The sequence below is a fragment of the Hylobates moloch genome, unplaced genomic scaffold (genome assembly GCF_009828535.3).
Source record: "Hylobates moloch isolate HMO894 unplaced genomic scaffold, HMol_V3 SCAFFOLD_11, whole genome shotgun sequence".
Classification (NCBI taxonomy): domain Eukaryota; kingdom Metazoa; phylum Chordata; class Mammalia; order Primates; family Hylobatidae; genus Hylobates; species Hylobates moloch.
This window is the reverse complement of record NW_026652286.1, coordinates 30,035,287-30,062,647: the sequence shown is the minus strand read 5'-3', so window position 1 is coordinate 30,062,647 and position 27,361 is coordinate 30,035,287. Positions and strand designations below refer to the sequence as shown.

Below are 27,361 nucleotides of genomic sequence, written 5' to 3'. Positions count from 1 at the left end.
GCTTCCTGCCATGCAGGAGGGATGGCGTGGAAGTGCAGAGGAGCTGGGACGTCACTGCAATGGTATGGCCCGAGGTCATGGGTGCTGGCTGCAGGGAATCTCCTACTAGGATGTCCCCATAAGTCAGGTGGAAAGAGGTAGCTTCTTTCTCTTCTCCCTTTTCTTTCTTTCTTCTTTCTTTTTCTTTCTTTCTTTCTTTCCTTTTCTTTCTTTCTCTTTCTTTCTTTCTCTCTCTCTCTCTTCCTCTCTTTCTTTCTTCTCTCTTCTTTCCCTCCCTCTCTGCCCTGCCCTTCCTTCCTTCCTTCCTTCCTTCCTTCCTTCCTTCCTTCCTTCCTTCCTTCCTTTCTTCCTTTTCTTCTGTTTTGGTCTGGGCTTGCATGAGGTCAGATGGAGCCACAACGGTTCCATGGGATCCTGGGCACCATCTGCCCAGCCTGATGGAAGCCCCTGGCATAGTGCAGGGGGTAGTCGGGGGAGACTGTACTCACATTTGCTGTGCCCACTCACTTGGAGGGGGACAGAGGACAGGGCTCCAGGTTGATGAGGGCTGGGTTCTCTCTGCAGGGGCACCTGAACTGGCCCCCGTTCTGTCTGGTGATGTTGAACATGACTCACTTGGCCCATCAGGTCACTATTGATCGCTTCAACCGAAAGGTGAGTGCATGAAACAGCCAGCCTCCAGGGCAGGGCCACAGTCAGCTGAGGGACAGGGCATCCAGGGGTGGAGGGGCTGTGAGGCTGAATCATGATTCAGGGCAGGGGTGGGGAGGGGACTTTTTAAAAAAATAATGCAAAATTAGGTATATTTGGAAGTGATTATAATTAGAATGCTTGTGGCCACACCAATGTCAGGGGAGGAAGTATACCAGGAGGGATGGGATATTGTTGTGACAGAGAAAAAGTCAGAAAGGCAAGAGACAGTGGGTTTAAATATTTATGGCTAAAATATCTCACTTTTGCAATTTTCACAAAAACCTATGACCACATGAACACATTACTACCAGGACCCCTACCAAGAAGTGAGGAGGCGTGAATTTAAGCTTCATTGGCTTCACTAAGTTCACCTCTGTCAAGGAGGCCGGGGTATCCAACAACAGCCCACCCCCATAGGGGGGCATCCTTTCCAGAGGACCCACCTTTGCTCCTCCCAACAGGTGGGCAAAGGGGACTTATCTGTCTCCTCCTCAGGTCCCAAAGTTGTGAGTCTGCCCCCAATTCCTGAGCCTTGATCTGCAGCCTTCCTTTTGGAATCTGCTCTTGAACACAGGGTGCGGCACATTTGTGGCGCTCTTAGGAGCGGGGTTTTGGGATGGAGGCTTGAACAGAAAACTCCCTGAGTTTCATTTCTTAGTTTATAAAATTTTTCCATTAAAAAATTAACATATAATCTACATGCAGTAAAATTTACCCTATTTAGTATACAATTCTACAAGTTGTAACAAGCACCCACAGTCACGTAACTACCACCTCCAACCAGGATATAGAACAGTTTTATCATCCCAAACAGTACCTCCTGCCTCTTTGTTGTCAACCCCTCCGCCCACCTGCTGACAACCATTGTCCGCTGCCTCTATAGTTATGCCTCTTCCAGAATGTCATATAAATTGACCAGAGTATATGGTGACATTCATCCACATTGTTGCACAGATCAGTAGTTCAATCCTTTTTATTGGTGAATAGTATTCCATTTTATGTATGTACCATAGTTGATTTATCCATGAACCAGTTGAAAGATATTTGAGTTGTTTCCAGTTTGGTACAATAACAAATAAAGTGGCTGTAAACATTTACATACAGGTTTTGTGTAGATAAAGCCCCCAGGAGTAGATTCCTGGGTTGAACAGGAAGGACGTATTTAGCTTTACAATACTTGCCAAACTGTATTCCAGAGCAGGCATTTAGCATTCCCACCAGCAATGGATGAGAGCTCCAGGAGCTTTGCATCCTTGCCAGCACTTGGTGGCTTGTGTTTGTTTGTTTAGTCTTTCTAATAAGTGTCAAATAGAACCTCATTTTGGTTTTAATTGGCATTTTTCTGCTTACTGATGATGTTGAGCATCTTTCCATGGGTTTATTTTCCATGGTATATGCTCTTTGGCAAAGTATCTGTTCAAGTCTTTCGCACATTTTAAAGATCATGTTGTTCTATTGAGTTTTGAGAACTTTTCCTGTGTATTTTGGATACAAGCCCTTTATCAGATATGAATCTAATTTTCCAGTCTGTAGAGTGTTTTTCCATTCACCTACTAGTGTCTTTCAAAAGACAGAAGTTTTTTTTTATTTTGATGGTGTCCAGTTTATCAGTTTTTTCTTTTATGAATCATGATACTGGTGTTGTGCCTAATGAACCTTGCCCAAAGTCACACAGAATCTCTCTTATGTTTTCTTCTAGAAGTTTTATAGTTTTAGGTATTACTTTTATGTGTATGTTGCATTTTAGGTTAGTTTTTGTAAATGTTACAAAGTATGAGTTGAGATACATTTTTCAAATGTGAATACTCAATTTTTGCAGCACCATTTTTCGAAGAGACTATTCTGTCTCCATTGAATTGTCTTTGAACCTTTATTTAAAAACAAATTGGCCAGGCACAGTGGCTCACGCCTGTAATCTCAGCACTTTGGGAGGCCGAGGTGGGCGGATCTCAAGGTCAGGAGTTTGAGACCAGCCTGACCGACATGGAGAAACCCCTTCTCTACTAAAAATACAAAATAAGCTGGGCATGGTGGCACGCACCTATAATCCCAGCTACTTGGGAGGCTGAGGCAGGAAAATCACTGGAACCTGGGAGGTGGAGGTTGCAGTGAGCTGAGATTGCACCATTGCACTCCAGCCTGGGCAACAAGAGTGAAACTGCCTCAAAAAAAAAAATTAATGTTTGGAATAATTTATATGCTTTTTATTTTGTCCTATTAATCTATCCTTTCACTGATGCTACCGTGCCTTGATCACCATTACTTATTATTAAACCTTAAAATTAGGTGGTATTGATTTGTCTGTTCTTTTTTTAGAGACAGGGTCTTTCTCTATCTTCTAGACTAGAGTGCGGTGGTGCAATGATAGCTCACTGCAGCCTCAACCTCCTGGACTTAGCAATCCCCCCACCTCAGCCTCCCAAGCAGAGGACAACAAGTGTATGCCACCATGCCTAGCTAATTTTTTCATTTTGTATAGAGATGGGGTCTCACTATGTTGCCCAAGCTGGTCTCAAACTCCTGGCCTCAAGGGATCCTCTTGCCTCAGCCTCCCAAAATGCTAGGATTACAGGCGTGAGCCACCATGCCTGGCCTAGCTATTCTAATTCCTTTAACTTTTCATAGAAATTTAGAATCGGCTTTTTGATTTCTACCAAATGTCTTCCTGGGATTTTGAGTTGCATTCAATATATAGATTATCTGGGAGAAGAATAAATCTTAACACTGGTGAGTCTTCCAGTGAATGAACATGGTTCATCTCTATTTTTTTTATGGCTTCTTTGATTTTTTTATTTGTGTTTTGTAGTTTTTAGTGTAAGGATCCTACACATATTTGATAGACTTATTCCTAAGTAGTTTATATTTTTTGATGCTATTGTAAGTAATTGTGTTGTTTTTGTTTCACTTTCCAATTGCTTATTACTAATGCAAATACAACTTATTTTTGCATATTGAGCTTATATCTTGCAACGTTACTAAGCTCAGTTATTAGTTCTTAAATTCTTTGGGTTTTTCTACATAGACAATTATGTCTTCTCCAAATAGAGACAGTTTTATTTCTTCCTTTCCAGTGAGTATGCTTTTAATTTATTTTCTCTCACCTGTTGCACTAGCTAGGACCTCTAGTGTGATGCTGAATAAGAAAGGTTGAGAGCAGTCATCCTTGTCTGATCTTAGGGAGAAGGCATTCAGTCTTTCACTATAAGGCATGATGTTAGTTGTAGGCTTTTCACAGTTGTCCTTTATCAGGTTAAGAACATTTTCTTTTATTCCTAGTTTTCTGAGAGTTTTTTATTACCAGTAGTAGATGTTGAATTTTGTCAAATGCTTTTTTCTGCATCTATTTGGATAATCACATTGTTTTTCTTTTTCACATTATTAATTTGATGAAATTACATTGATTTTTGTATGTTAACCCAGTCTTACCTTCCTGGAATTAACTTCATTTGTTATATTATCCTTTTTATATATTGTTGTACCCTTATGACAGGTATTAGTCTAAATTTTCTTTTCTTATAATATGATAGTTTACCATTGGTAGCAGAGTAATACTGGCCTCATATAATGAGTTGGAAAGTATTCTCCCCTTTTTAATTTTCTGGAAAAGTGTATGTAGACTTGGTAACATTTATTCCTTAAACATTTGGTAAACTTCAACAGTGAAGCCATCTGAGCCTGGATTTTTCTCTGGGGAGATTTTAAAACACACGTTCAATTTCTTTAGCAGGTGTAGAGCTATTTTGGTTATATATTTCTTCTTTGGTAAATTTGGGTTGTTTGCATCTTTCACAGAATTTGTCCATTTCATCCAAGTTGCCAAATTTATAAACATTAAGTTGTTCATCATATATTCTTGCTATACTTTTAATTTCTGTAGGATCTGAATCTATGTGCCATATCTATTTCCTGATGTTAGTTATTTGTGTCTTCTCTCTTTTCCCTGGCAAGCCTCACTAGAGGCTTATCATACTTACTGTCCTTCTCAAAGAATGGCTTTATTGGTTTTCTCTATTATTTTTATGTTTTCTATTTCATTTTTTTCTGCTATCTTTATTATTTTCTTTCTTCTGCTTACTTTAGGTTTAATTTACTCTTCTTTTTCTAGTTTGTTAAGGAAGAAGCCTATGTCATTAATTTGAGACCTTTCTTCTTCTTCTTCTTTTTTTTTTTAAGACAGTCTCACTCTGTTGCCCAGGCTGGAGTGCAGTGGCGTGATCTCGGCTCACTGCAAGCTCTGCCTCCCGGGTTCATGCCATTCTCCTGCCTCATCCTCCTGAGTAGCTGGGACTACAGGCACCAGCCAATTTTTTGTATTTTTAGTAGAGACGGGGTTTCACCATGTTAGCCAGGATGGTTGTGATCTCCTGATCTCGTGATCCACCCACCTTGGCCTCCCGAAGTGCTAGGATTACAGGCGTGGGCCACCGTGCCTGGCCTCTTTTTCTAATATAAGCATTTAGTGCTACAATTTTCCCTGTACGTATTGACTTAGCTGCATCCTACAAGTTTAGATATGCTGTGTTTTCTTTTTCAATCAGTTCAGAATACTTTTAAATATCCCTTTTGATTTTTATTTGACCCATGAATTATTTTAAGTGTTTTATTTAATCTTCAAATATTTTATGATTTTCCAGATGCCTTTCTGTTATAGATTTCTAATTTAATTTCATTGTGTTCATAAGACATAATTTGTCTAACTTGAATTCTTTTACATTTAGTAAGATTTATTTTATGTCCAAGAATATACTCTAAGTAAATGTGTATTTTATTATTGGGTGGAGTGTTCTTTGAATGTTAATTAGGTCAAGTTGGCTGACAGTGTTGTTCAAGCCTTCTAAATTCTTGCTAACTTTCTATCTGTTCTCAGTTATTGAGACAATGTTGAAATATCTGACTATAATTGTTTGTCTATTTCTCCTTGGAGTTTTATCAGTTTTTTTTATTCACATATATTGAAATTCTGTTATTTAGGTGCATAACATTCAGGATTGTTATGTCCTTTTGATGAATTAACTCTTTTATTCTTAGGAAATGGCCATTTTATCTTGGTAAAAGTCTTTGTTCTGAATTCCACTTTGTCTGACTTGCCTGTAATAGCTTCTCCAGCTTTCTTTTGATTGGTGTTAGCATGTATACGTAACATGTATATCTAAGATGTATCTTTTTTCATCCTTTTACTTTAACCTATTTGCGGCTTTTTATTTAAAGTGGGATTTTTGGCCCGCACGTGGGCTCATGCCTGTAATTTCACTTTGGGAGGTTGAAGCAGGTGGATTGCTTGAGCCCAGGAGTTTGAGACCAGCCTGGGCAATATGGCAAAACACAATCCCTACTAAAAATATATATATATAAAAATTAGCCAAGCATGGTGGCACATGCCTGTAGTTCCAGCTACGCAGGAGGCTGAGGTGGGAGAATCACCTGGGCCCAGGAAGTTGAGGCTGCAGTGAGCCGTGATTGCACCACTGCACTCCAGCCTGGGTGACGGGAGTGAGGCCCTGTCTCAACAAACAAACCAACCAACCAATAAAAGTGGGACTTTTGCAGGGGGTAAATAGTTGAGCCTTCAGTTTTTAAAGATCCAATCTGACAATCTCTGCCTTTTAGTTGGGGATGTTTATACCATTTGTGTTTGATTTGGTCCTCAACATAGTGATGTTTATATATTGTTGCTATTTATTTTCTATTTGTGACATCTGTTCTTTGTTCCCTCCTTCTTCCTTTTTTTGCCTTCTTTGGATTGTTTTTAATGACTCCATTTCATCTCCAATGTTGGATTATTGTCTGTACTTTTTTTTTCTCCTTCAGTGGTTGCTTTAGATATTACAGTATGTAATTTTACTTTGTCACAGACTAGCTACAAATAATATTATATTGCATCACATATACCATAAGAACTTTATAACAGTATACTGCTATTTCCTTTCTCCAAGCCTTTGTGTTATTGTCATAAAATTTACTTCTATCATTATTATAAACTCCACAGTAAATTGTTATTATTTTTCCTTAAGCAGTTAATTTATCTTCTAAAGGGATTTTTAAAACAAGGAAAGTTTATATTTAACCACATATTTACCATTTTGTGCTTTTTATTCCTTTGTGTAAATCTAGATTTGCATCTGGTATCATTTTTCTTCTGCTTGAAAGACTTCCTTTAAGACTTATGTAGTACAGATCTACTGGTGATAAATTCTTTCAGCTTTTGTTTGTCAGAAAAAGTCTTGGTCTTTCCTTCATTTTTAAGAAATACTTTCACTGGGTATAGAATTATAGGCTGATGTTTTTTTCTTTCAGTACTTTACAAGACTTTGCTCCTGTCTTTTTTTATTGAGGAGAAATTGATAAAACATAACATTAAGCATTTTAAAGTGAACAATTCAATGGCATTTAGTACATTCACAATATTGTGCAACCATCGCCTCTGTATAGCTCCAAAACATTTTCATCACCCCAAAAGGCAGCCCCATACCCCTTAAGCAGTTTCTTCCTATTCACCTCTCCCCACAACCCCTGCCAATTACCAATCTGCCTTTTGTCTCTGGATTTACCTATTCTGAATATTTCATATAAGTGGAGTCAGACAATATCTGACCTTTTGTGTCTGGCTTCTTTCACTGAGTTCCATGTTTTGGGGGTTCATCCACATTGAAGCATGTATCAATGCTTCATTCATTTTTATGGCTGGAATAATATTCCATTGTATGTATATACCACACTTCGTTTATCCATTCATTATTGATGGGCATTTAAGCTGTTTCCATATTTTTGGCTATTTTGAATAGTGCTGTTATGAAGTTCTACTATCTTTTATCTTGCTTATTTCTGATAAGAAATCTGCTGTCATTCTTTGTTCCTTCATACATAATGTAGTTTTTTTCTACCCCTTTTTGCTGCTTTTATGATTTTCCTTCTATCATTGTTTTTAAGCAATTTGGTTATGATAGGCCTGGTAATTCATTTCTCTTTTGGGGACTTCAATTGCATGTGTATTAGGATACTTGAAGTTGACCCACAGATCACTTATGCTCTCTGCTCATCATTTTCTTGGGCCTTTTTAAATTCTGTGCTTCATTTCAGATAGTATTTATTGCTCTATCTTTAAGTTCATTAATCTTTTCATTTATAGTGTCTAAACATATTAATTCCATTCAGTGGTTTTCATCTGAGACATGATATTTTTCATCTGCACAAGTTTGATTTGGGTCTTTTATATCATGAACATCTCACCTTCTTCTGTTTTCCTCTATTTCTTGAGCACATATAGTTAAAACAATTTTAAAAATAATTGTTTGTATTTCCTTGTCTACCGTGTGTGTCATTTTTCAGTCAGTTCTGATTGATTTTTTCTTTTCTTATAGGTTGTATTTTCCTGCTTCTTTGCATGCCTGACAATTTTTTTAAATTGAATTCCAGACATTGTGAGTTTTGCCTTGTTGGATGCTGGATATTCTTTCATTTTATTTTTGAAAATATTCTTGAGCTTTGTAGTAGTTATGCTACTTGGAAACAGTTTGATCCTTCTGAGGCTTGCCTTTAAGCTTTGTTAGGTAAAGCCAAAGTAGCCTTTATTCTGAGTGTGATTTTATTCTTTATCCTACATACCAATTCCCTGCTACTAAAGCAACACCCTTCTGCATACCCTACCCTATACTGTACATATTAGGAGCTTTTTCTAGTATTCCCAGCCCTGTGTTAGCTCTGTGGATTTTTCTGTCTGTTCCTCTCAGGTGGTTCTTTCTCTAGTCTCAGGTAGTTTTCACACCTGCATACATTGATCAATATTCAGCTGAAAATTCAGGACAGGGTCAGGACAGAGTTGGAGGGGGATTCTGCAAAGCTTCAGAGCTCTCTCTCTCTCTCTCTCTCTCTGTCTCTGTCTGCCATGCAACTCTCTCTCTCTGTCTGCCATGCAAACTCTAGCTACCATGGCCTTTGTGAACATCTATCTCTTGTCTTCTAAACTCTAGATAACCACCAGGCTCTACCTGGGTTCCTGCTTCCTGCACTGCAGCCTCTAAACTCTCTAAGTAATAACCTTGGGCAATCATAAGGCTTGTCTCATTTGTTTCCATTTTTTGTTTTCGGGGATCGCTCTCTTGCATTGCCAACTGTTCACGTTGGGAAACTCTTGTTTTATATATTTAGTCAGTTTGTTTGATCATTCAAGGCAAGAGGGTAAATCCAGTTCCTATTACTCCACCTTGGTCAGAAATGGAAGTCTAAGTCCTTCGTTTTTAACCTTTTATTCTTTTTCCTTGCTTGGAGTCCTATGAATGCAGGCGAGGCTCCTCTCTGGGCTTCAGATATGTATGTTTACTCCCAGAACTCAGAGAGTGCTCATAGATCATGAAGCCCAATCCTCTGTCTGTATGAGTAGGAAGGCTCAGGCTAGGAGAGCCAGGGGCTTTCCTAGGGTCACAAAGTTTTGTTTGTGACTTCTGAGCTGAGGCTCCCTCTACATAATAGTTCATGTGTTGCATAATTTGCTGCATAAAATGGTCTAATCCTTTTTTAATTTTTAATTTTTATGGGTAGATAGTAGGTATATATATTTGTGGGGTACATAAGAGATTTTGACACAGGCATTCAATGTGTAATAATCACATCATGTAAAATGGGATATCCCTCCCCTCAAGCATTTATCCTTTGTGTTATGAACAATCTAATTATATACTTTTAGTTATTTTTAAATGTATAATTAAATTATTATTGACTGTAGTCACCCTGTTGTGCTATCAAACACTAAGACTTACTCATTCTTTTTAATTTTTCTTTTTACTCATTAATCATTCCCATCTCTCCCTCAACCCCTCCACTACCCTTCCCCTTTGTCCATGAGTTCAGTTGTCTTGGTTTTTAGATCCCACACATAAGTGAGAACATGTTAGGTTTGTCTTTCTGTGCCTGCTTATTTCATTTAACATAATGACCTCCATTTTCACCCATGTTTTTGTAAATGACAGAATCTCATATCATTGTGGCTGAATAGTACTCTCTTGTGTATAAGTACCACATTTTCTTTATCCATTCTTCTGCTGATGGACATTTATGTTGCTTCCAAATCTTAGCTATCGTGAACAGTGCTGCAACAAACATGGGAGTGCAGATATCACTTCGATATACGGATTTCCTTTCTTTTGGGTGTATACCCAGATTGCTGGATCATATGGTAGCTCTATTTTTGGTTTTTTGAGGAACCTCCAAACTGTTCTCCATAGTGGTTGTACTAATTTACATTCCCACCAAAAGTGTGAGGGTTCCCTTTTCTCCACATCCTCACCAGCATTTGTTATTTCCTGTCTTTTGGATAAAAGCCATTTTAACTGGAGTGAGATGATTTCTCATTATAGTTTTGATTTGCATTTCTCTGATGATCCATGATGTTAAGAACATTTTCATATGCCTGTTTGCCATTTGGATGCCTTATTTTTTATTTTATTTTATAACTTTTAAGTTCAGGGGTACATGTGCAGGTTTCTTATATAGATAAACTTATATCGCAGGAGTTTGTTGTACAGATTATTTTGTCACCCAGGTATAAGCCTAGTACTCGTTAGTTATTTTTTATACTCTCTCTCCTCCCACCCACCACCCTCCAGTACACCCCAGTATCTGTTTTTCCCTTCTACCTGTCCATGTGTTCTCATCATTTAGCTCCCATTTATCATTGAGAACATGCAGTATTTGGTTTTCTGTTTTTGCATTAGTTTGCTAAGGATAATGGCCTCCAGCTCCATCCATGTTCCTGCAGAGGACATGATCTCATTCTTTTTTATGGCTGCATACTCTTCCATGGTGTATATATCCTACATTTTCTTTATCCAGTCTACCATTGATAGACATATAGGTTGATTTCATGTCTTTGCTATTGTGAATAGTGCTACAATGAATATATGTGTGCAGGTGTGTTTATGATAGAATGATTTATATTCCTCTGGGTATATACCCAGTAATGGGATTGCTGGGTCAAATGGTAGTTGTGTTTTTAGGTCTTTGAGGAATCACTACAGTTTTCCACAATGGTTGAACTAATTTACACTCTCACCAACAATGTAGAAGTGTTCCTTTTTCTCTACAACCTTGCTAGCACCTCTTATTTTTTGGCTTTTTAATAACAGCCATTCTGACTGGTGTGAGATGGTATCTCATTGCTGTTTTGATTTGCATTTTTCTAATGATCAGTGATGTTGAGCTTTTTTCATATGCTTATTGGCTGAATGTATGTCTTCTCTTGAGAAGTGTCTGTTCATGTCCTTTGCCCAGTTTTTAATGGGGTAGTTTGTTTGTTGTTGTTTTCTTATAAATTTGTTTAAGTTCCTTATAGATACTGGATGTAAGACCTTTGTCAGATACATAGTTTGCAAAAATTTTTCCCATTCTGTAGGTTGTCTGTTTACTCTGTTGATCGTTTCTTTTGCTGTGTAGAAGCTCTTTAGTTTAATTAGATCCCATTTGTCAATTTTTGCTTTTGTTGCAATTTCTTTTGGCATCATTGCCATGAAATCTTTGCCATTTCTGTGTCCAGAATGGTATTGCCTAGGTTATCTTCCATGGTTTTTATAGTTTTGGCTTTTACATTTAAGTCTTTAATTTATCTTAAGTTAATTTTTGTATATGGTGTAAGGAAGGGGTCCCATTTCAATCTGCATATGGCTAGCCATTTATCCCAGTAACATTTATTGAATAGAGAGTACTTTACCTATTGCTTGTTTTTTCTGACTTTGTACAAAGATCAGACAGTTGTAGGTGTGTGGCCTTATTTCTGGGCTCTGTATTCTGTTCCATTGGTCTATGTGTCTGTTTTTGTACCAGAACTATGCTGTTTTAGTTACTGTAGCCATGAAGTATAGTTTGAAGTTGAGTAGCATGATGTCTCCAGCTTTCTTCTTTTTGCTTAGGATTGCCTTGGCTGTTCCGGCTCATTTTTGGTTCCATATGAATTTTAAAACAGTTTTTTTTTTTAGTTCTGTGAAGAATGTTATTGGTAGTTTGATAGGAAGAGCATTGAATCTATCAATTGCTTTGGGCAGTATGGCCATTTTAACAATATTGATTCTCCCTATCAGTGAGCGTGGAATGTTTTTCCGTTTGTTTGTGTCATCTCTGATTTCTTTGAGCAGTGTTTTGTAGTTCTCCTTGTAAAGATCTTTCACCTCCCTGGTTAGCTGTATTCCTAGTATTGTATTCTTTTTGTGGCAATTGTGAATGGGATTGCCTTCCTGATTTGGCTCTTGGCTTAGCTATTGTTGGTATATAGGAATACTAGTGATTTCTATACATTGATTTTGTATCTTGAGACTTTGCTGAAGTTGTTTATCAGCTGAAGGAGCTTTGGGGCTGGAACCATGGGGTTTTCTAGATATAGGATCATGTTGTCTGCAAACAGGGATAGTTTGACTTCCTCTCTCCCTATTTGGAGGTCCTTTATTTATTTCTCTTGCCTGATTGCTCTGGCCAGGATTTCCAATACTATGTTGAATAGGAGTGGTGAGAGCGGGCATCCTTGTCTTGTGCCAATTTTCAAGGGGAATGCTTCCAGGTTTTGTCCAGTTAGTGTGATGTTGGCTGTGGGTTTGTCATAGACGGCTCTTATTATTTTGAGGTATATTCCTTTAATACGTTGTTTATTGAGAGTTTTAAATATGAAGCGGTGTTGAGTTTTACCAAAAGCCTTTTCTGCAACTATTAAGATAATCCTTAGTTTTTGTCTTTAGTTCTGTTTATGTGATGAATCACATTTATTGATTTGTATATGTTGAACCAACATTGCCTCCCAGAGATAAAGCCTACTTGATCGTGGTGAATAAGCTTTTTGATATGCTGCTGGATCCAGTTTGCTAATATTTTATTGAGGATTTTTGCATCAATATTCATGTCTTCTTTTGAGAAATGTCTATTTCAAATTTTTGCGCATTTTTAAATCAGATTATTAGATTTTTTTCCTATAGCATTGTTTGAGCTCTTTATATATTCTAATTATTAATCCCTCATCAGATGTATGGTTTGCAAATATTTTCTCCCATTCTGTGGGTTGTCTCTTCACTTTGTCGACTGTTTCCTTTGCTGTGCAGAAGCTTTTTCACTTGATGTGATCCCATTTGTCCATTTTGCTTTGGTTGCCTGTGCTTGTGGGGTATTATTCAAGAAATTTTTGCCCAAACCAATGTCCTGGAGAGTTTCTGCAGTGCTTCCTTGTAGTGGTTTTATAGTTTGAGGTCTTAGATTTAAGTCTTTAATCCATTTTGATTTGATTTTTGTATATGGTGAGAGATAGGGGTCTAGTTTTATTCTTCTGCATAGAGATATCCAGTTTCCCCAGCACCACTTATTGAAGAGACTGTCTTTTCCCCAATGTATGTTCTTGGCACTTTTGTCTAAAATGAGTTCACTGAAGGTGTGCGAATTTGTTTCTGGGTTCTCTATTCTGTTTCATTAGTCTATATGTCTGTTTCTTTGTTTGTTTGTTTTTGTTTTTCAGACAGAGTCTCACTCTGTTGCCCAGGCTGGAGTGCAGTGGCACTATCTTGGCTCACTGCTACCTCTGTCTCCTAGGTTCAAGTGATTCTCCTGCCTCAGCTTGCCAAGTAGCTGGGGTTACAGGTGTGCACCATCACACCTGGCTAATTTTTGTATTTTTAGAAGAGACAGGGTTTCACCATGTTGGCCAGGCTGGTCTCAAACTCCTGACCTCAGGTGATCTGCCCACCTTGGCCTCCTAAAGTGCTGGGATTACAGGCGTGAGCCACTGCACCCAGTCTATATGCCTATTTTTATGCCAGTACCATGCTGCTTTGGTTACTATAGCTCTGTAGTATAATTTGAAGTCAGGTAATGTAATTCTTCTAGTTTTGTTTTTTTTGCTCAGAATAGCTTTGGCTATTCTGGGTCTTTTATAATTCCGTGTATATTTTAGGGTTGTTTTTTCTATTTCTGTGAAGAATGTCATTAATATTTTGATAGGGATTGCATTGAATCTGTAGGTTGCTTTGGGTAATATGGACATTTTAACAACATTGATTCTTCTAATCCATGAGCATGGACTATCTTTCCATTTGTGTCTTGTTCAATTTCTTTCAGCAGTGTTTTATCATTTTCATAACAAAGCCCTTTCACTTCTTTGGTTAAGTTAATTCTTAGATAATTTCATTTTACTTGTGGCTATTGTAAATGGGATTACTTTTTTAATTTATTTTTCAGATTGTTCACTGTCGGCATATAGAAATGCTACTGATTTTTGTATGTTGATTTTATAATCTGCAACTTTAAATTTGAATTTTAAAATCAGTTCTAATAGTTTTTTGGTGGAATCTTTAGGTTTTTTTCCAAATATAAGATTATATCATCTGCAAACAGGATAATTTAACTTCTTCCATTCCAATTTCAATGCCCTTCATTTCTTTCTCTTGTCTGATTGCTCTAGGTAGGACTTCTAATACTATGTTGAATAACAGTGGTGAAAGTGGGCATCCTTGTCGTGTTCCACATCTTAGAGGACAGGCTTTTCAGTTTCCCTCATTCAATATGATACTAGCTGTGGTTCTGTCATATATGGCTTTTATTACATTGAGGTATGTTCCTTTTATACTCAGTATTTTTTTAGGATTTTTATTATGAAGAGATGTTGAATTTTACTGAATGCATTTTCAGCATCATTTGAAATGATCGTATGTTTTTTTTGTCCTTTATTCTGTTGATATGATGTATCACTTTGATTTGCATATGTTGAATCCCACTTGGTGACAATTAATAATCTTTTTAATGTATTGTTGAATTCATCTTGCTAGTATTTTTTGAGGATTTTTGCATCAATATTTATCAGAAATAATGACTTGTAGTCTTTTTTTGATATGTCCTGGTCTGGTTTTTGTATCAGAGTAACACTGGCCTCATAGAATGAGTTTGGAAGTATTCCCTCCTCCTCTATTTTTCAGAATAGTGTGAGTAGGATTGGTATTAGCTCTTCTTCAAATGTTTGGTAGAAGTCAGCAGTGAAGCCATCGGATCCCAGGCTTTTCTTTACTGGGAGACTTTTTATTACAGCTTCTTCTCATTACGTGTTATTAGTGTTTCAGATTTTTTATTTCTTTGTGGTTCAATCTTGAGGTTGTATGTGTCTAGGAATTTATCCATTTCCTCTAGATTTTCTCTTCTACTGGCATATAGCTGCTCATAGTAGCTGCTAATGATCCTTTGAATTTCTGCAGTATCAGTTGTGATGCCTCCTTTTTCATCTCTGATTTTATAAGAGTCTTCTTTCTTTTTTCTTAGTTAAGCTAAAGGTTTGTCAATTTTGTTTATCTTTTCAAACAAACTTAGTTTCATTGATCTTTTGTATTTTTTTATTTCAAATTTATTTCTGTTCCGATCTTTATTATTTCTTCTACTAATTTTGGGTTTGGTTTGCTCTTGCTTTTTTAGTTCTTTAAGATACATTGTTAGGTTATGTATTTGAAGTTTTTCTTCTTTTTTTGATATAGGCACTGATAGCTATAAATTTCCCCCTTAGTACTGCTTTTGCTGTATCCTGTAGGTTTTGGTATGTTGTGTTTCTATTATCATTTGTTCAAGAAATGTTTCAGTTTTTTTCATAATTTCTTTATTGACCCACTTGACATTCAGTAGCATATAAAACAGTCTAATCTTGAAGGGAGGAGGTTAATTCATTATAAATACTTTAAAATCTTAATCATTTTATATTCCATTTTCTTCAGTGTAAAACTATTGTAATAACCCATGGTACATCCAAATTTAACCTTGTTAATATTGTAGAAGAGGTTGTAGCCTTGAATTTAAAGTGTTTGTGAGAATTAGAGTGTGTTGCATATTTAACAAATATTGATTGAGCCCCAATTTATGTCAGGCCCAAAGGCAGGTGCTGGGGATTCAAAGGTAAATCAGACATAGTATCTGCCTTTAAGAAACTCGGTTCACTGGAGATCTTGATGTGGAAACAGATACTTAATGGCCAGTACAGAGATGAGGAAAGCCCAGAGCAGGGGTATGTAGCCCCAAGACTGGGAATTTAGAGAGACTCCCAGAAGAAATGATCTGAACAGAATCAGGAAAGACTCCCAGAAGAAGTGATCTGAACAGAATCAGGAAAGAAGAGAGTGATTGGAAGGGCTCAGGATTTGTGTTTATTTGGGCATTAAGATGCAGCTTGTCTCCTGTTGTTGCATTTCTTGTTTCATTGTATTTTTCCAATAAAAATATTTTTAGAATCCTCACATGCCACTTTGGACAGTGATTTGGCTGCGTGTGCCTGAAACAGAGCCTGGCACATAACAGATGCCTAATAAATGTTTGTCAGATGATGGATGGATGGATGGATGGATGGATGGATGGATGGATGGATGAATGGATGGACAGATGGATGGATTGATGGATGGATGGATGAATGGATGGACAAGCTGTGCTCACACTGAATTCCCTCCCAAGGTGACTGTGGACTTGCAGCCTGTGTGGCCACCTGTGAGCAGGTATGGATTCAGAATTGAGGACACAGGCCACATGTACATGATCCTGACTCCCTCAGACATCCAGATCCAGTGGCTCCACAGCTCAGGACTCATGATCGTGGAGGCCAGCAAAACCAGCAAGGCCCAGGGCCATGGCCTGTGCGGTGAGGTGGAACCCAGCTTCGGGGGAGGGGATGCTTCCCAGGTCCACCTCTGCCCCCAGACATAATTCCTCCTGGAGCAGGAAAGGCTGGGACAGAATACCAGGCCAGAGGTTGGAGCAGCAGAACTGCCAGGGCAGGGAGGCCTAACGTCTTGTGTCCTGGAGCCAAAGCTGCCAGTAGGGAGATAGTAGAGGGCTCTGGACTCAGCCAGTTGTCACTTCAGCCAGGATTGTCTGTCACCTTTCCTGACAGCCTTCTAATGTCCGATAATCCTTTCCATCTTCACGAGCCTGGGCATTTCACAAAGCACTTCCACACTCTATCTCACTTATTCCTGGTCATCCACACAACAGCACTGAGAGATGGCCATTAGTATCCCCACTGAACTAAAGAAGAAAGGGGGCTCAGAGAGATTAAGGGGCTTACCCAAGGGCACACAGCAGAGCTGTCACAATACACAGAACTAATGCTCTTCAGACCATAGCGTAATTGCAGAGCATGCCCTAAGGGATTGAATGTATTCTCATAAGGAAAAGAGATACAGGACAAGCCTGGATGTGGGCCGCTGCTTATTGCCGGGGAATAAGCACATGGACACTCATGGGGCACTCCATGACAGACTACCATGATTGTGACGATGGGTGAGATAAAAACACTTATAACACACACACACACACACACACACGTACACCCTCCATCCTCCACCTGCACCCCTGGTGATCATTCACACATTCACATTCATGCCCCTCTGCCTCCAAATGCCCTCTACACATGCACTAACACATGCAGTTCAGCTCCATGCTCATTCTTTCCTTTGTGCAATACATATTTCCCATGTACCAGTCCCTGGGGACAAAACAGTGAACAAAACAGACAAAATCCCTGTTTTATGGTGCTTCTGTTCTTAAACACTTCTTACACACATGCCACCGTCCCCAGCACCACCAACACCATCACCATCACTACCACCATCTTTTCCTCATCATTTCTTCCTTCTCCTCTGTTCATTCCCAGCAAAGAGCACTGTGGTCAGCAGTAGCCTGGTGAGCCAACCCCTCCCTAGGATACCTTTGTGACACCCCTCACTGACTTAAAGCCAAAACTCAAAGTGTGACCTTGGGAACCATTAATAATATATTAATAAGAGTTTGCCTTTAATCATGCTTTATATTCACAGAATCGTGGTTAGAGGTGTTAGAACAGAAGTTGGATCATTTACATCTCCATTTTATTTGAATGAACATTTGATAGCTGGGCACCCTGCTAGACAAACTTAGGGGAGTGCTGAGATAAGTGAGAATCTAAAAGAAAATGAGTCTTTGCACTTAGAGAGCTACAATCTTTTGTGAAAGGCTGACCTGCAAGCCAGTGACTGTCACACAGATTTTGGAATGTCATGGATGGTGCATCTGAGGCGTCCTTGAAGGAAGGACATCTGAGAAAGTATTTCAGGCAGAGGGAGCAGCTTGAGCAAAGTTGTGGGCAGGAAAGTGTGTGTCTGGAGCATATAGATGGTATGTGGGGGATGGAACCAGAAGTTTAGGTCACATTAAAAGCTAGGACAGATAAACTTCACCCTTGCCCCCATCTCAGTGCCTTAACACAACAGAAGCTTATTTCCTGCATACATAAGTTCCCAAATGGATAGCAATGATTCAGAGACCCAGAGTCCTTCCATCTTCTGGTTCTGCCATATCAACATGAGTTTCCAAATTCACAGGAGAGGAGACAGGTGGGAAGGTTTTATGGACTAGGCCTGGAGGTGCTACTCATCACCTTCACTCACATGCCATTGGTTGGGACTCAATCAGATGATCTCACCGAGCTGCAAGGGCATCTGGGAAAAATATGCGGACTGCCCAGGAAAAAGAAGGAACAGTTGTTATAATTAGCTAGCAATCATTGGTAAAGCAGATTTTGGGGGCGTAGCTTTTTATTTTGGTGTAATATAGCAAAACTTATAAAAATTTAGAACTTGCAAAGACAGTATAAGGTAGTGTACACCTTTTAGCCAGATTTACCAGTGGTTCACATTTTGCCCCATTTGCTTCTCTCCTTCTGTCTCTCTCTCTCTCTCTCTCTCTGTGTGTGTGTGTGTGTGTGTGTGTGTGTGGGTATACATTTTTATATGCACATGCAATACATATATATATATATATATATATATATATGCATTTTTCAGAACCATTAGAAAATAACTTCAAGACATTGTATCCTTTTACCCCTAAATGCATGTGTATTTCCTAAGTACAAAGACATTTTCTTTTGTAGCAGGTTTCCTAGCTTCCCTTCACCTAATTTCCCTCATCTATAAAATGGGGATAATGGTATTATTGACCTCAAAGAACTGTGAGGAATACAAAAAGTGAGAGCTGACGACATGGGAGTGGTAGTGATGATCGTGGCTGTTGGGATTGTTCGGCCCCTTTCAGGTATCTGTGATGGAGATGCAGCCAATGACCTTACCCTGAAGGATGGCTCGGTGGTGGGTGGAGCTGAGGACCCTGCTCCCTTTCTGGACAGCTGGCAGGTGCCCAGCTCCCTGACCTCAGTGGGCCAGACCCGCTTCCGCCCAGACAGCTGTGCCACAACTGACTGCTCGCCCTGCCTTCGCATGGTGTCCAACCGCACCTTCAGTGCCTGCCACCGCTTTGTATGTGCCAACTGGGTCCAGCACTGGAGACACCTCCTGGGCTGGCTGGGGATGGCAGCACCTACCTGCAGAGGCTCATTGTTCCTTCTGGGCAGGGAGGGGAGGAGCTGGGCACTGGAGTATGTGACATCCGAGTAACCAGCACTGCCTGATGCATATGTCCAGGTGCCTCCGGAGTCATTCTGTGAGCTGTGGATCCGGGACACCAAGTACGTGCAGCAGCCCTGCGTGGCCCTGACTGTGTATGTGGCCATGTGCCACAAATTTCATGTGTGCATCGAGTGGCGGCGCTCTGACTACTGCCGTGAGTTTGCGGGGCAGGAGGACTCTCCATTGTGACTATTGTTCCCATCCCCTGTTAAAGTGGGAAAAGGCTCCCGGACCCAAGTTCATGTATGCTTTCCCAGCTTTAATCATCCATGGATTTCTGTACATTAGTAAATTTATAAATATTTTATATGCTTAATTTATATTAAATTTTATACTATGTAAAAGTACATTTTATATTAATGAACACATATTTATTATGATTCATATGAATATATTAACACAGAGTAATTGTATTGTTATTTTAGTATTTGCTTTCTTTGAGTCTCTTCTCTGTAAGTGGAGACTGTAGCCATTGCCCCCACCCAGGGTGGTTTTGAGGATGTAGGGGAATGTGTGCCGAGTGCTCACATAGACCTGCCCCACGGACACCGTCCAGCACACCTTCATTCCCTCTGCTTCTTTTTTGCTCACCTTTCTCTTCTTCCAGAGTTTCCCCTCCTTCCTGCAGGAAGGAAATGAGATCTGCCTCCTCCTCCCCCAATTAGGTTTGATTGATGGGGTCGACAGGGGTGGCCTGGGCTAGAATAGCTTGATTTATAAATGTGAACCTGTCCAGAAAGGCTGGGATTGGCTCACAGAAAGGCCACACCCACAATATGACAGGTAAAAGAGGAAAAGACAAAAGTCCTCTTGGGTCGTGTTCTTCAAACTGTGGATCCCGACTCAGCGGGTATGAAATCAATTTAGGGGGTCAGCACCAGCATTTAAAAAAATACAATAGAATAGAAAATACCAGTGTGTATTGCTCATAGAAAGTTTAGGTATTATTTTGTAAAAGAGATTTTTTATTTTATATAGAAGCAATTTTCAATCCTAAATACCCTTTGAAATCACTCAGACAACTTGAAAATGCATGGGCCCCACAATCAGAGATTCAATTGGCCTGGGGTGGGGTCCTCACAATGATACCTCAAAAACTCCCAAGGGATTCTTTTGTAGTCGAGTTTGAGGACCACTGTTCTACATGCTTGTATTAGGCCACAATGTAAAATCTACTTTTTACAATCAAGAAAGTTTGAAAACACTGATCTAGAGCAAGGGGTTGGCAAACCTTTTCTGTAAAGAGCCAGAAAGTAAGTATTTGATGCCTTGTGTGCCATATGGTCTCAGTCATAAGTGGTCAACTCTACCTTTTTAGTACAAAAACAGCCTGAGACAGAATATAAATGAACAGGCATGGCTGTGTTCCAATAAAACTTTATTTGTGAAAACAGACAGTGGGCTGGATTTGGGCTGTGGGCTGTACTTTGCTGAGTCCTGATCTAAGGAAGGAGGTGATGTCACCAAGCCCTTTAACTTATGCACTCTCTGCTGAGGTGCTGATGACACTCTGAGCCCTCTCCTCATCCCCTCCTGTTCTTTCGGCCCTCAATGGGGAGCCCTGCCTGGGGTCTGAGGTAGGCCTGGTGCCCACTGTGCCCCTGCAGCCTTCCTGTGCTCCAGTGACTCCACATACCAGGCATGTGTGACGGCCTGTGAGCCACCCAAGACATGCCAGGATGGGATACTAGGGCCTCTGGACCCAGAGCACTGCCAGGTGCTGGGTGAGGGCTGCGTCTGCTCCGAGGGCACCATCTTACACCGGCGCCACTCTGCACTCTGCATCCCGGAGGCCAAGTGCGGTAGGTTCCTCCCCTCCCTGAGTGGGGGGGCCTCCAAAGCCAGCCTCAGCCTCTCCTCCTGCTGTCCACAGCTGAGGCCCATCTGCATCCTTTCAGGTCTGCTTAGGGGTGGCCAGTGTCCCAGGGAGAGTCTAGCCTGGGAAGGTCTGGGCTCACCTTCCTCAGTCCCTCGCACCCTGCCATTCCCCTCTGCAGCCTGCACTGACAGCATGGGGGTGCCGAGGGCCCTGGGGGAGACCTGGAACAGCTCCCTCAGTGGCTGCTGCCAGCACCAGTGCCAAGCCCCAGACACCATCGTCCCGGTGGATCTGGGCTGCCCCAGTCCCCGCCCTGAGAGCTGCCCACGATTTGGGGAGGTGGCCTTGCTCCTACCCACCAAGGACCCCTGCTGCCTGGGAACTGTCTGTGGTGAGTGTCCACCTTCACTTCCTCGGACCTCAACTGTAAAATAGTTAGAAGGCTCCAGCCCCGCACACCAACCCTGATGGATAGGGCAAGGCCTAGGAAAAGCAAAGTGCCTTGTAGGGGGTGAGCTTGGAGGAGGGGAGGACCCTCCCTGGGGGCAGGGGCAGGGGCTCGGGAGTTAGTGCAGGGAGTGCTGTGGAGCCAGGCAGCCCGGCCACTCTTCCTCCCCCACCTGTAGCCTTGTGGCTTCGGGCAAATTATTTCACATCCTCTGTGCCTTCATTCATTCTCCTGGGACATGAGCTGACAATCGGGCCCATCTTTGGGGTTGCTGTGAGATGGGGTGCGTGTCAATGGATGTTAGCTCTTGCTGATCTTCTGTCCCAGCCCTGAACCCTCATGTGAACCTCAAAGGCCTCATCTAGGAGTGTGGGTCCCGGGGGATGGGGGGAGGAGTGGGGCCAGGCGTCCAGGGGTTGCGCAGCTGTCCAGTGTTCTCCACTGGAGAGCAGTGGGGACATCCGGCCCCGAGCTGACAGGCCCTGTGGTCCCCGGGGCCAGTGTGTAACCAGACTCTGTGTGAGGGCCTCGCCCCCACATGCCGCCCAGGCCACCGCCTCCTCACCCACTTCCAGGAGGACTCCTGCTGCCCCAGCTACAGCTGTGGTGAGAGGCCGGGGGCGGGGAGGGTGGGGGACAGACTGAGGGCAGTGGGGGGAGGACAGATCTGGGGGCAGGGGCCCAGGGGTGGCCAGGCAGGTTCCTCTCCCAGCACCTAAACTCAGCCTTTTCCCCAGAGTGTGACCCAGATCTCTGTGAGGCAGAGCTGGTCCCCAGCTGCCGGCAGGACCAGATCCTGATCACGGGCCGCCTGCGGGACTCCTGCTGCACCTCCTACTTCTGCGGTGGGTCGCCGCCACCAGACACCAGCGCACACAGCCTGATCACAGTCCGCCGGCCTCACCCCTGTGTCCTTGGGCAGCTGGGAGGAAAGGCTGGGGGTCTTCAGATGGGGTGGGCAAAGGGAGAAGGATGAGCTGACTGTCCAGGAAACAGTGTGGGAGGAAGAGGACACCGACCCCGTGTTCCCCCTAGATTACTGAGCACAAGGAAACTGGTGCTTGTTCGGTGTAAGCCTTTGGGTGGACATGAGGGAGAACTTCCAGATTCTGATTCCAGAATGGGTCACATGAGACCATGCGATGCTGCCATTAGTTAGCTCCTGCCACACCTGGGTTATTGAGGCGGCCCCACCCCCAGCAACGTGCTGTGTGCCAAGCCCCTATGAGGGGACTGCTGTGACAGCATTGGCCCTCTTCCCCCTCAGCCTGTGGCGATTGTCCAGACCCGATCCCCGAATGTCAAGAAGGGGAGGCGCTCACCGTGCACAGGAACACCACAGAGCTCTGCTGCCCTCTGTACCAGTGTGGTGAGTCCTGGCTGGGCACATGGTGGGCTGCGGCAGGAAGGGGCCCTTCACAGAGTTCCCACCCCAGGACCAGTGGGGGTTGACAGGGAGCAACAGAGCGCTCCCAGGTGGTGAGCTCTGGAGGGGCCGAGCAGCAGAATCCAGGACAGAGTGCAGGCCCACCTGAAGAAGCTGGGTCCGGCTGTCAGTCTGGAGGGTGGGAGGTCCAGCCCTGTCCCCTCCATGGAGGCCCCCAAGGGCCAGACAGAGGCTAGGGTTGAAGGACAAATACTTGGGTCCCTCCATCTTCCACAGTGCTGATAAGAAGTCCTCATTCCCTGACCAACCCAAAGCTCCCCTTCAGGGTCACTTTTGCCACTGTGTCGCCATAGTGCCCGCTCCTGGAGGCTGTATCACAGAAGGCCCTCTGTTGCAAAGCCTCTGAAGCGCTTTGATTTTGTAATTATAAATAAAAGTATGTTTTTTCCAATATTTTTATAGGGCCTGGTACCTGTATGTATGATACTATACATACATGTAGACATGTATAGTATGTGCATATCACGTACTGTGTTCATAGTACCTTGATATAGAATGTACTATGTTCATAGTACCTTGATATAGAATGTACTATGTACATAGTACCTCAGTAGTAACTGTTAAGCATAGTGCAGCCAGCATTATGGACTGTAAGCAAACCTAATGGATGAAAATGAACAAAATGGTTTGATTTAAATATTATTCAATCTACAAAAATTGCTTTGCACACTGATAATAGGAGAAGCATGAGGTTTTTTTCTTACACAGAGCAGAGTAGGAGAGGGGCCTCCACTAGGACACCCAACGGCTGCGCTGATTGGTTCAATGTCAAGAGCCATCTCCGAAACAATGTAGGCTCCCATCCCATGAGAGTTGCCCAGATGACCTGGCCGCACCTGACCAGGAGCTGGTTGGCCCACTTGCCACAGTATTTGCAAGACTCATGTGAGGAGAGTTTCACTATCCTTTCTCCTTCTCTTCTGTCTTTCTCTTTCTATCATCACCCCTCGCCCTCAGCCCTCCTGTATTCACATTTCTTTCCATGTTTCTCGGGAGGCAGCCTAGTCCTGTGGATGGAGTATGGGCATAGTCAGTTGGTTTCTGAGCCTCAGTTGGGCTGTCTACCAGCTGTGCAGCCCAGGACAAGTTCCTCACTCTCTGAGCCAAGGTTGCTCATTTGTAAAATGGCGATGCTAATATCTGCCTTGAGGGGCTGTTGTGGAAATTAGAGATAATTTTTGTGAAGGACCTAATGGTCCTTGGCATGCAGTAGGTGCTCCAAAACAGAGGCTGTTGATATTATCACTTTCTCCCAGGCTTCGTCATACTTTTGCTATTACAAAAGCACTGTATATGCATTGTAGAAAGTACAAATTCCAAGTAAATGCAAGAAAATGAAAATACCACCTTCCTACCTGCGAGATAATTCCACTGCCAATGCTTTAGTGGTTACATATCCTTCCAGATTCTCTCTATGGCTTTATATAGATGTGTGTGGTTTACCAAAATCAGCTCATCCTGGACATACTCTTTTTTTAAAAAAACTGGCTGTTTTCAGTGAACAATCACTTTCCATGTTAATACATTTTCAACTCATCTCATGCCCAGTCAGTTTCTTCCTGTTTGTCCAATCCAGGATCCAGTCCTGGACCATGCATTATAATGACGTGCCTCACATCTCTCTTATCCTAGCACAGATCCCTTTTCCTGTATGACTTCCCACTGTAGAGTCCGGGCCATGACCCTGCAGAGAGTCCCCACTTCTGGACTTCGCCAGTTGCTTTCTTTTGGAGCTGCTTACCTTGTTCCCCGGGCCTCTGTGCTTCCTAAAACTGAAATTTCCATTTAAGGCTTGATGGGTTCAAGTTAAAAATTTGGGGCTAGACAGTACGTGCATGAGCTTCATAGCGCATCACATCGGGTGCCACACATTATCTGGCTGAGTCACAAGAATTGATGTTAACGTTGGCCCAGATTAGGGTGATGACCATAATCCTAAAATCTCTCTATCTTACATTTTTCCTCTTCCAACCAGAAAATAACCTATTACTTTGACACCATAAAAATGCCCTCCCTCATAATTTTTTGGAACACCATTTGATAATCCTTGCTTGTGCCAATAACTTTATTAATAAATCAAGTAACTCTTAGAGTTTTCAGATCCTCACCTTCAGTGCTGACCCTTGCCCCTCCCCTACCCACCAAAATGTTGCACCCAGGGAGTTCCCTCACCCCTTGCCTTGTTCTCTCAGCAAATTAGAATGGCTGAGGAATCCTGAACTGAGAAAAGTCAGCCTAAAGACTAGGAAGAAAGGAAGTGTGGGCCCTGCAGGGTAGTGTCAGCTGAAGCAGGGCAGGCTCAGGTGGGCCCCAAGTAAAGTTTCCACAGGGTGGGAAAGGTTGTGTTAGACAGAGCGGGATGTTCCCCATCAGCAGACCTTACCCTAGTGGCCGGCTGTCCTCAGACCACCTCTTGCAGGGTGACTCCGGACTGGGGAGGCCCAATTTAATGAGCTTGAGGTTCTGACCCTGTCATGTCACCAGTGCCTCACAGGCACAGCACCAGGACCTGAAGTAGCCCCCTGGGGAGACTTCAGGTGCCCAGACTCTTCCCTGGGGCTCCGAGGACAGTGGGGGTCACTAAGGAGGAGCTGGGGGTAGCCTCTCCTTAGCCAGTGTTGCACTTCTGAGGATTCACACCCCCAGGTGCCTGTGACTGATGTGTCACCTGCCTCTCCTTCCCCACAGTGTGTGAGAGCTTCCGCTGTCCCCAAGTGCAGTGTGGCCTGGGCACTGCCCTGGTGGAAGTGTGGAGCCCCGACCGCTGCTGCCCCTACAAATCCTGTGGTGAGTCCGTGGTCAGGACAGCCTCCCCACTGGGAGATCCAGTGGCCCTGCTGAGGCGGGGTTGGGGGAGCCCGGCCCACCACTGTCCACTCCTCTCAGATCTGTCCCCTGCAGGGTCTCTAGAGGAAGCCACCAGAATCACCTTCCTTCTGCATCCGCACTCCGAGTGCTGAGCGTTCCTACAGCCTTTTCTCTCTCGGATAAAATAAGGAAAAAGCCAGTTTCCCATTCCAAAGAGGGTTTCCATCTTAAAAAGTCCTTACTGCAGCTGGGCGTGGTGGCTCACACGTGTAATCCCAGCACTTTGAGAAGCCAAGGTGGGTGGATCATGAGGTCAGGAGTTCAAGACCAGCCTGGCCAAGATGGTGAAACCCCATCTCTACTGAAAATACAAAAAAATCAGCTGGGCACGGTGGCAGGTGCCTGTAAGGAGGTGGAGGTTGCAGTGAGCCAAGATAGTGCCACTGCACTCCAGCCTGGGCGACAGAGTGAGACTCCATCTCAAAGAAAAATAAAATAAAATAAATAAAAAGAATAGGCTCTGGACCAGGTGGAGGGATTAATCCAGGTGACAAAAGGAAACCTGTGATTGGCCCATCTGCCTATTTATCTTCGCTCCACACCCCGTGGAGAGCTTGGTGTTCAGAACCCATCACTGCCCACCTGCCTAACCAGCGGAGCTGCAGGCCTCCTCCTGCCCCCAGGGATGGAGGCAGGCTGAGATTTGGGCTTCTTCCTCTCCTCTCCCAGGCCTGGCCTGGAGCTGGGTCTTCAGAAGACAGGTTGTGCCAGCAGTGAGAGGTCCAGGGTACCCAGGGGATTTCTACCTGGACATCCCTGATAAAGTGGGGCCTGGCCCCTTGTGTTTTTCAGAATGTGACTGTGACACAATCCCGGTGCCCCGGTGCCATCTGGTAAGGAGACCCTCCTCCCCCAACACTCCCTGGTCTGCTCCCCTTTCCTTTCCTCTCTATCTCCTCCTCTAGAGAACCTGCTCCTTTAACCTAGTGCGGGGAACCCAGGGTTGCAAGTCAGCATTCTTGTCCCAAGCTCTGCCACTGGCTTTCTAGGTATGGTGCCCTCCTTTATAAAGTGGACATAATCATGCTTTAGTGTTGTAGTAAGGATTAAGTACAATGAAGATGAAAATTATCATGAAGATGATAGTGATGACGCTGATGGTGGTGATGATGGTGGGGACAGTGAGGAGGATGGTGGGGTGACGATGGTGTTAGTGCAGTGACGACGGTGATAATGCAATGATGATGGTGGTGGTGGGGTTGGTGAGGATGGTGGTGGTGGTGACGATGGTGATAATGCAATGGCAATGGTGGTGGTGATGGTGAAGATGATGGTGGTGGTGGTGGTGATAATGCAATGGTGATGGTGGTGGTGGGGACAGTGAGGATGGTGGTGGTGGTGATGATGGTGATAATGCAGTGGTGGTGGTGATGGGGATGGTGAGGATGAGGGTGGTGGCAGTGATGGTGATAATGCAATGAAGATGGTGGTGGTGGGGATGGTGAGGATCATGGTGGTTGTGGTAGTGGTGGTGGTGCTGATAATGCAATGGTGATGGTGGTGGTGGGGATGGTGAGGATGATGGTGGTGGTGACAGTGATAATGCAATGACGATGGTGGTGGTGATGGTGAGGATGGTGGTGGTGGTGATGGTGATAATGCAATGGTGATCGTGGTGGTGGGGACGGTGAGGGTGATGGTGATGGTGATAATGCAATGAC

The 27,361-nt window shown here is 42.8% G+C and overlaps 1 protein-coding gene across 3 annotated transcripts in view; it reads left to right on the top strand.

Annotated features, from left to right (window-relative positions):
• Positions 1-27,361, top strand: part of OTOG (otogelin) — a 99,493-nt gene that overhangs the window by 65,729 nt on the left and 6,403 nt on the right. For all 3 annotated transcript variants that reach the window (XM_032168013.2, XM_032168014.1, XM_032168012.2), the window contains 11 exons: positions 565-654; positions 16,132-16,315; positions 18,748-18,968; positions 19,134-19,272; positions 20,726-20,920; positions 21,116-21,328; positions 21,887-21,991; positions 22,123-22,230; positions 22,653-22,754; positions 25,521-25,619; positions 26,493-26,533. In XM_032168013.2, coding sequence (XP_032023904.2) covers positions 565-654; positions 16,132-16,315; positions 18,748-18,968; positions 19,134-19,272; positions 20,726-20,920; positions 21,116-21,328; positions 21,887-21,991; positions 22,123-22,230; positions 22,653-22,754; positions 25,521-25,619; positions 26,493-26,533 — 1,497 coding nt within the window. The remainder of the gene's footprint in view (positions 1-564; positions 655-16,131; positions 16,316-18,747; positions 18,969-19,133; positions 19,273-20,725; positions 20,921-21,115; positions 21,329-21,886; positions 21,992-22,122; positions 22,231-22,652; positions 22,755-25,520; positions 25,620-26,492; positions 26,534-27,361) is intronic.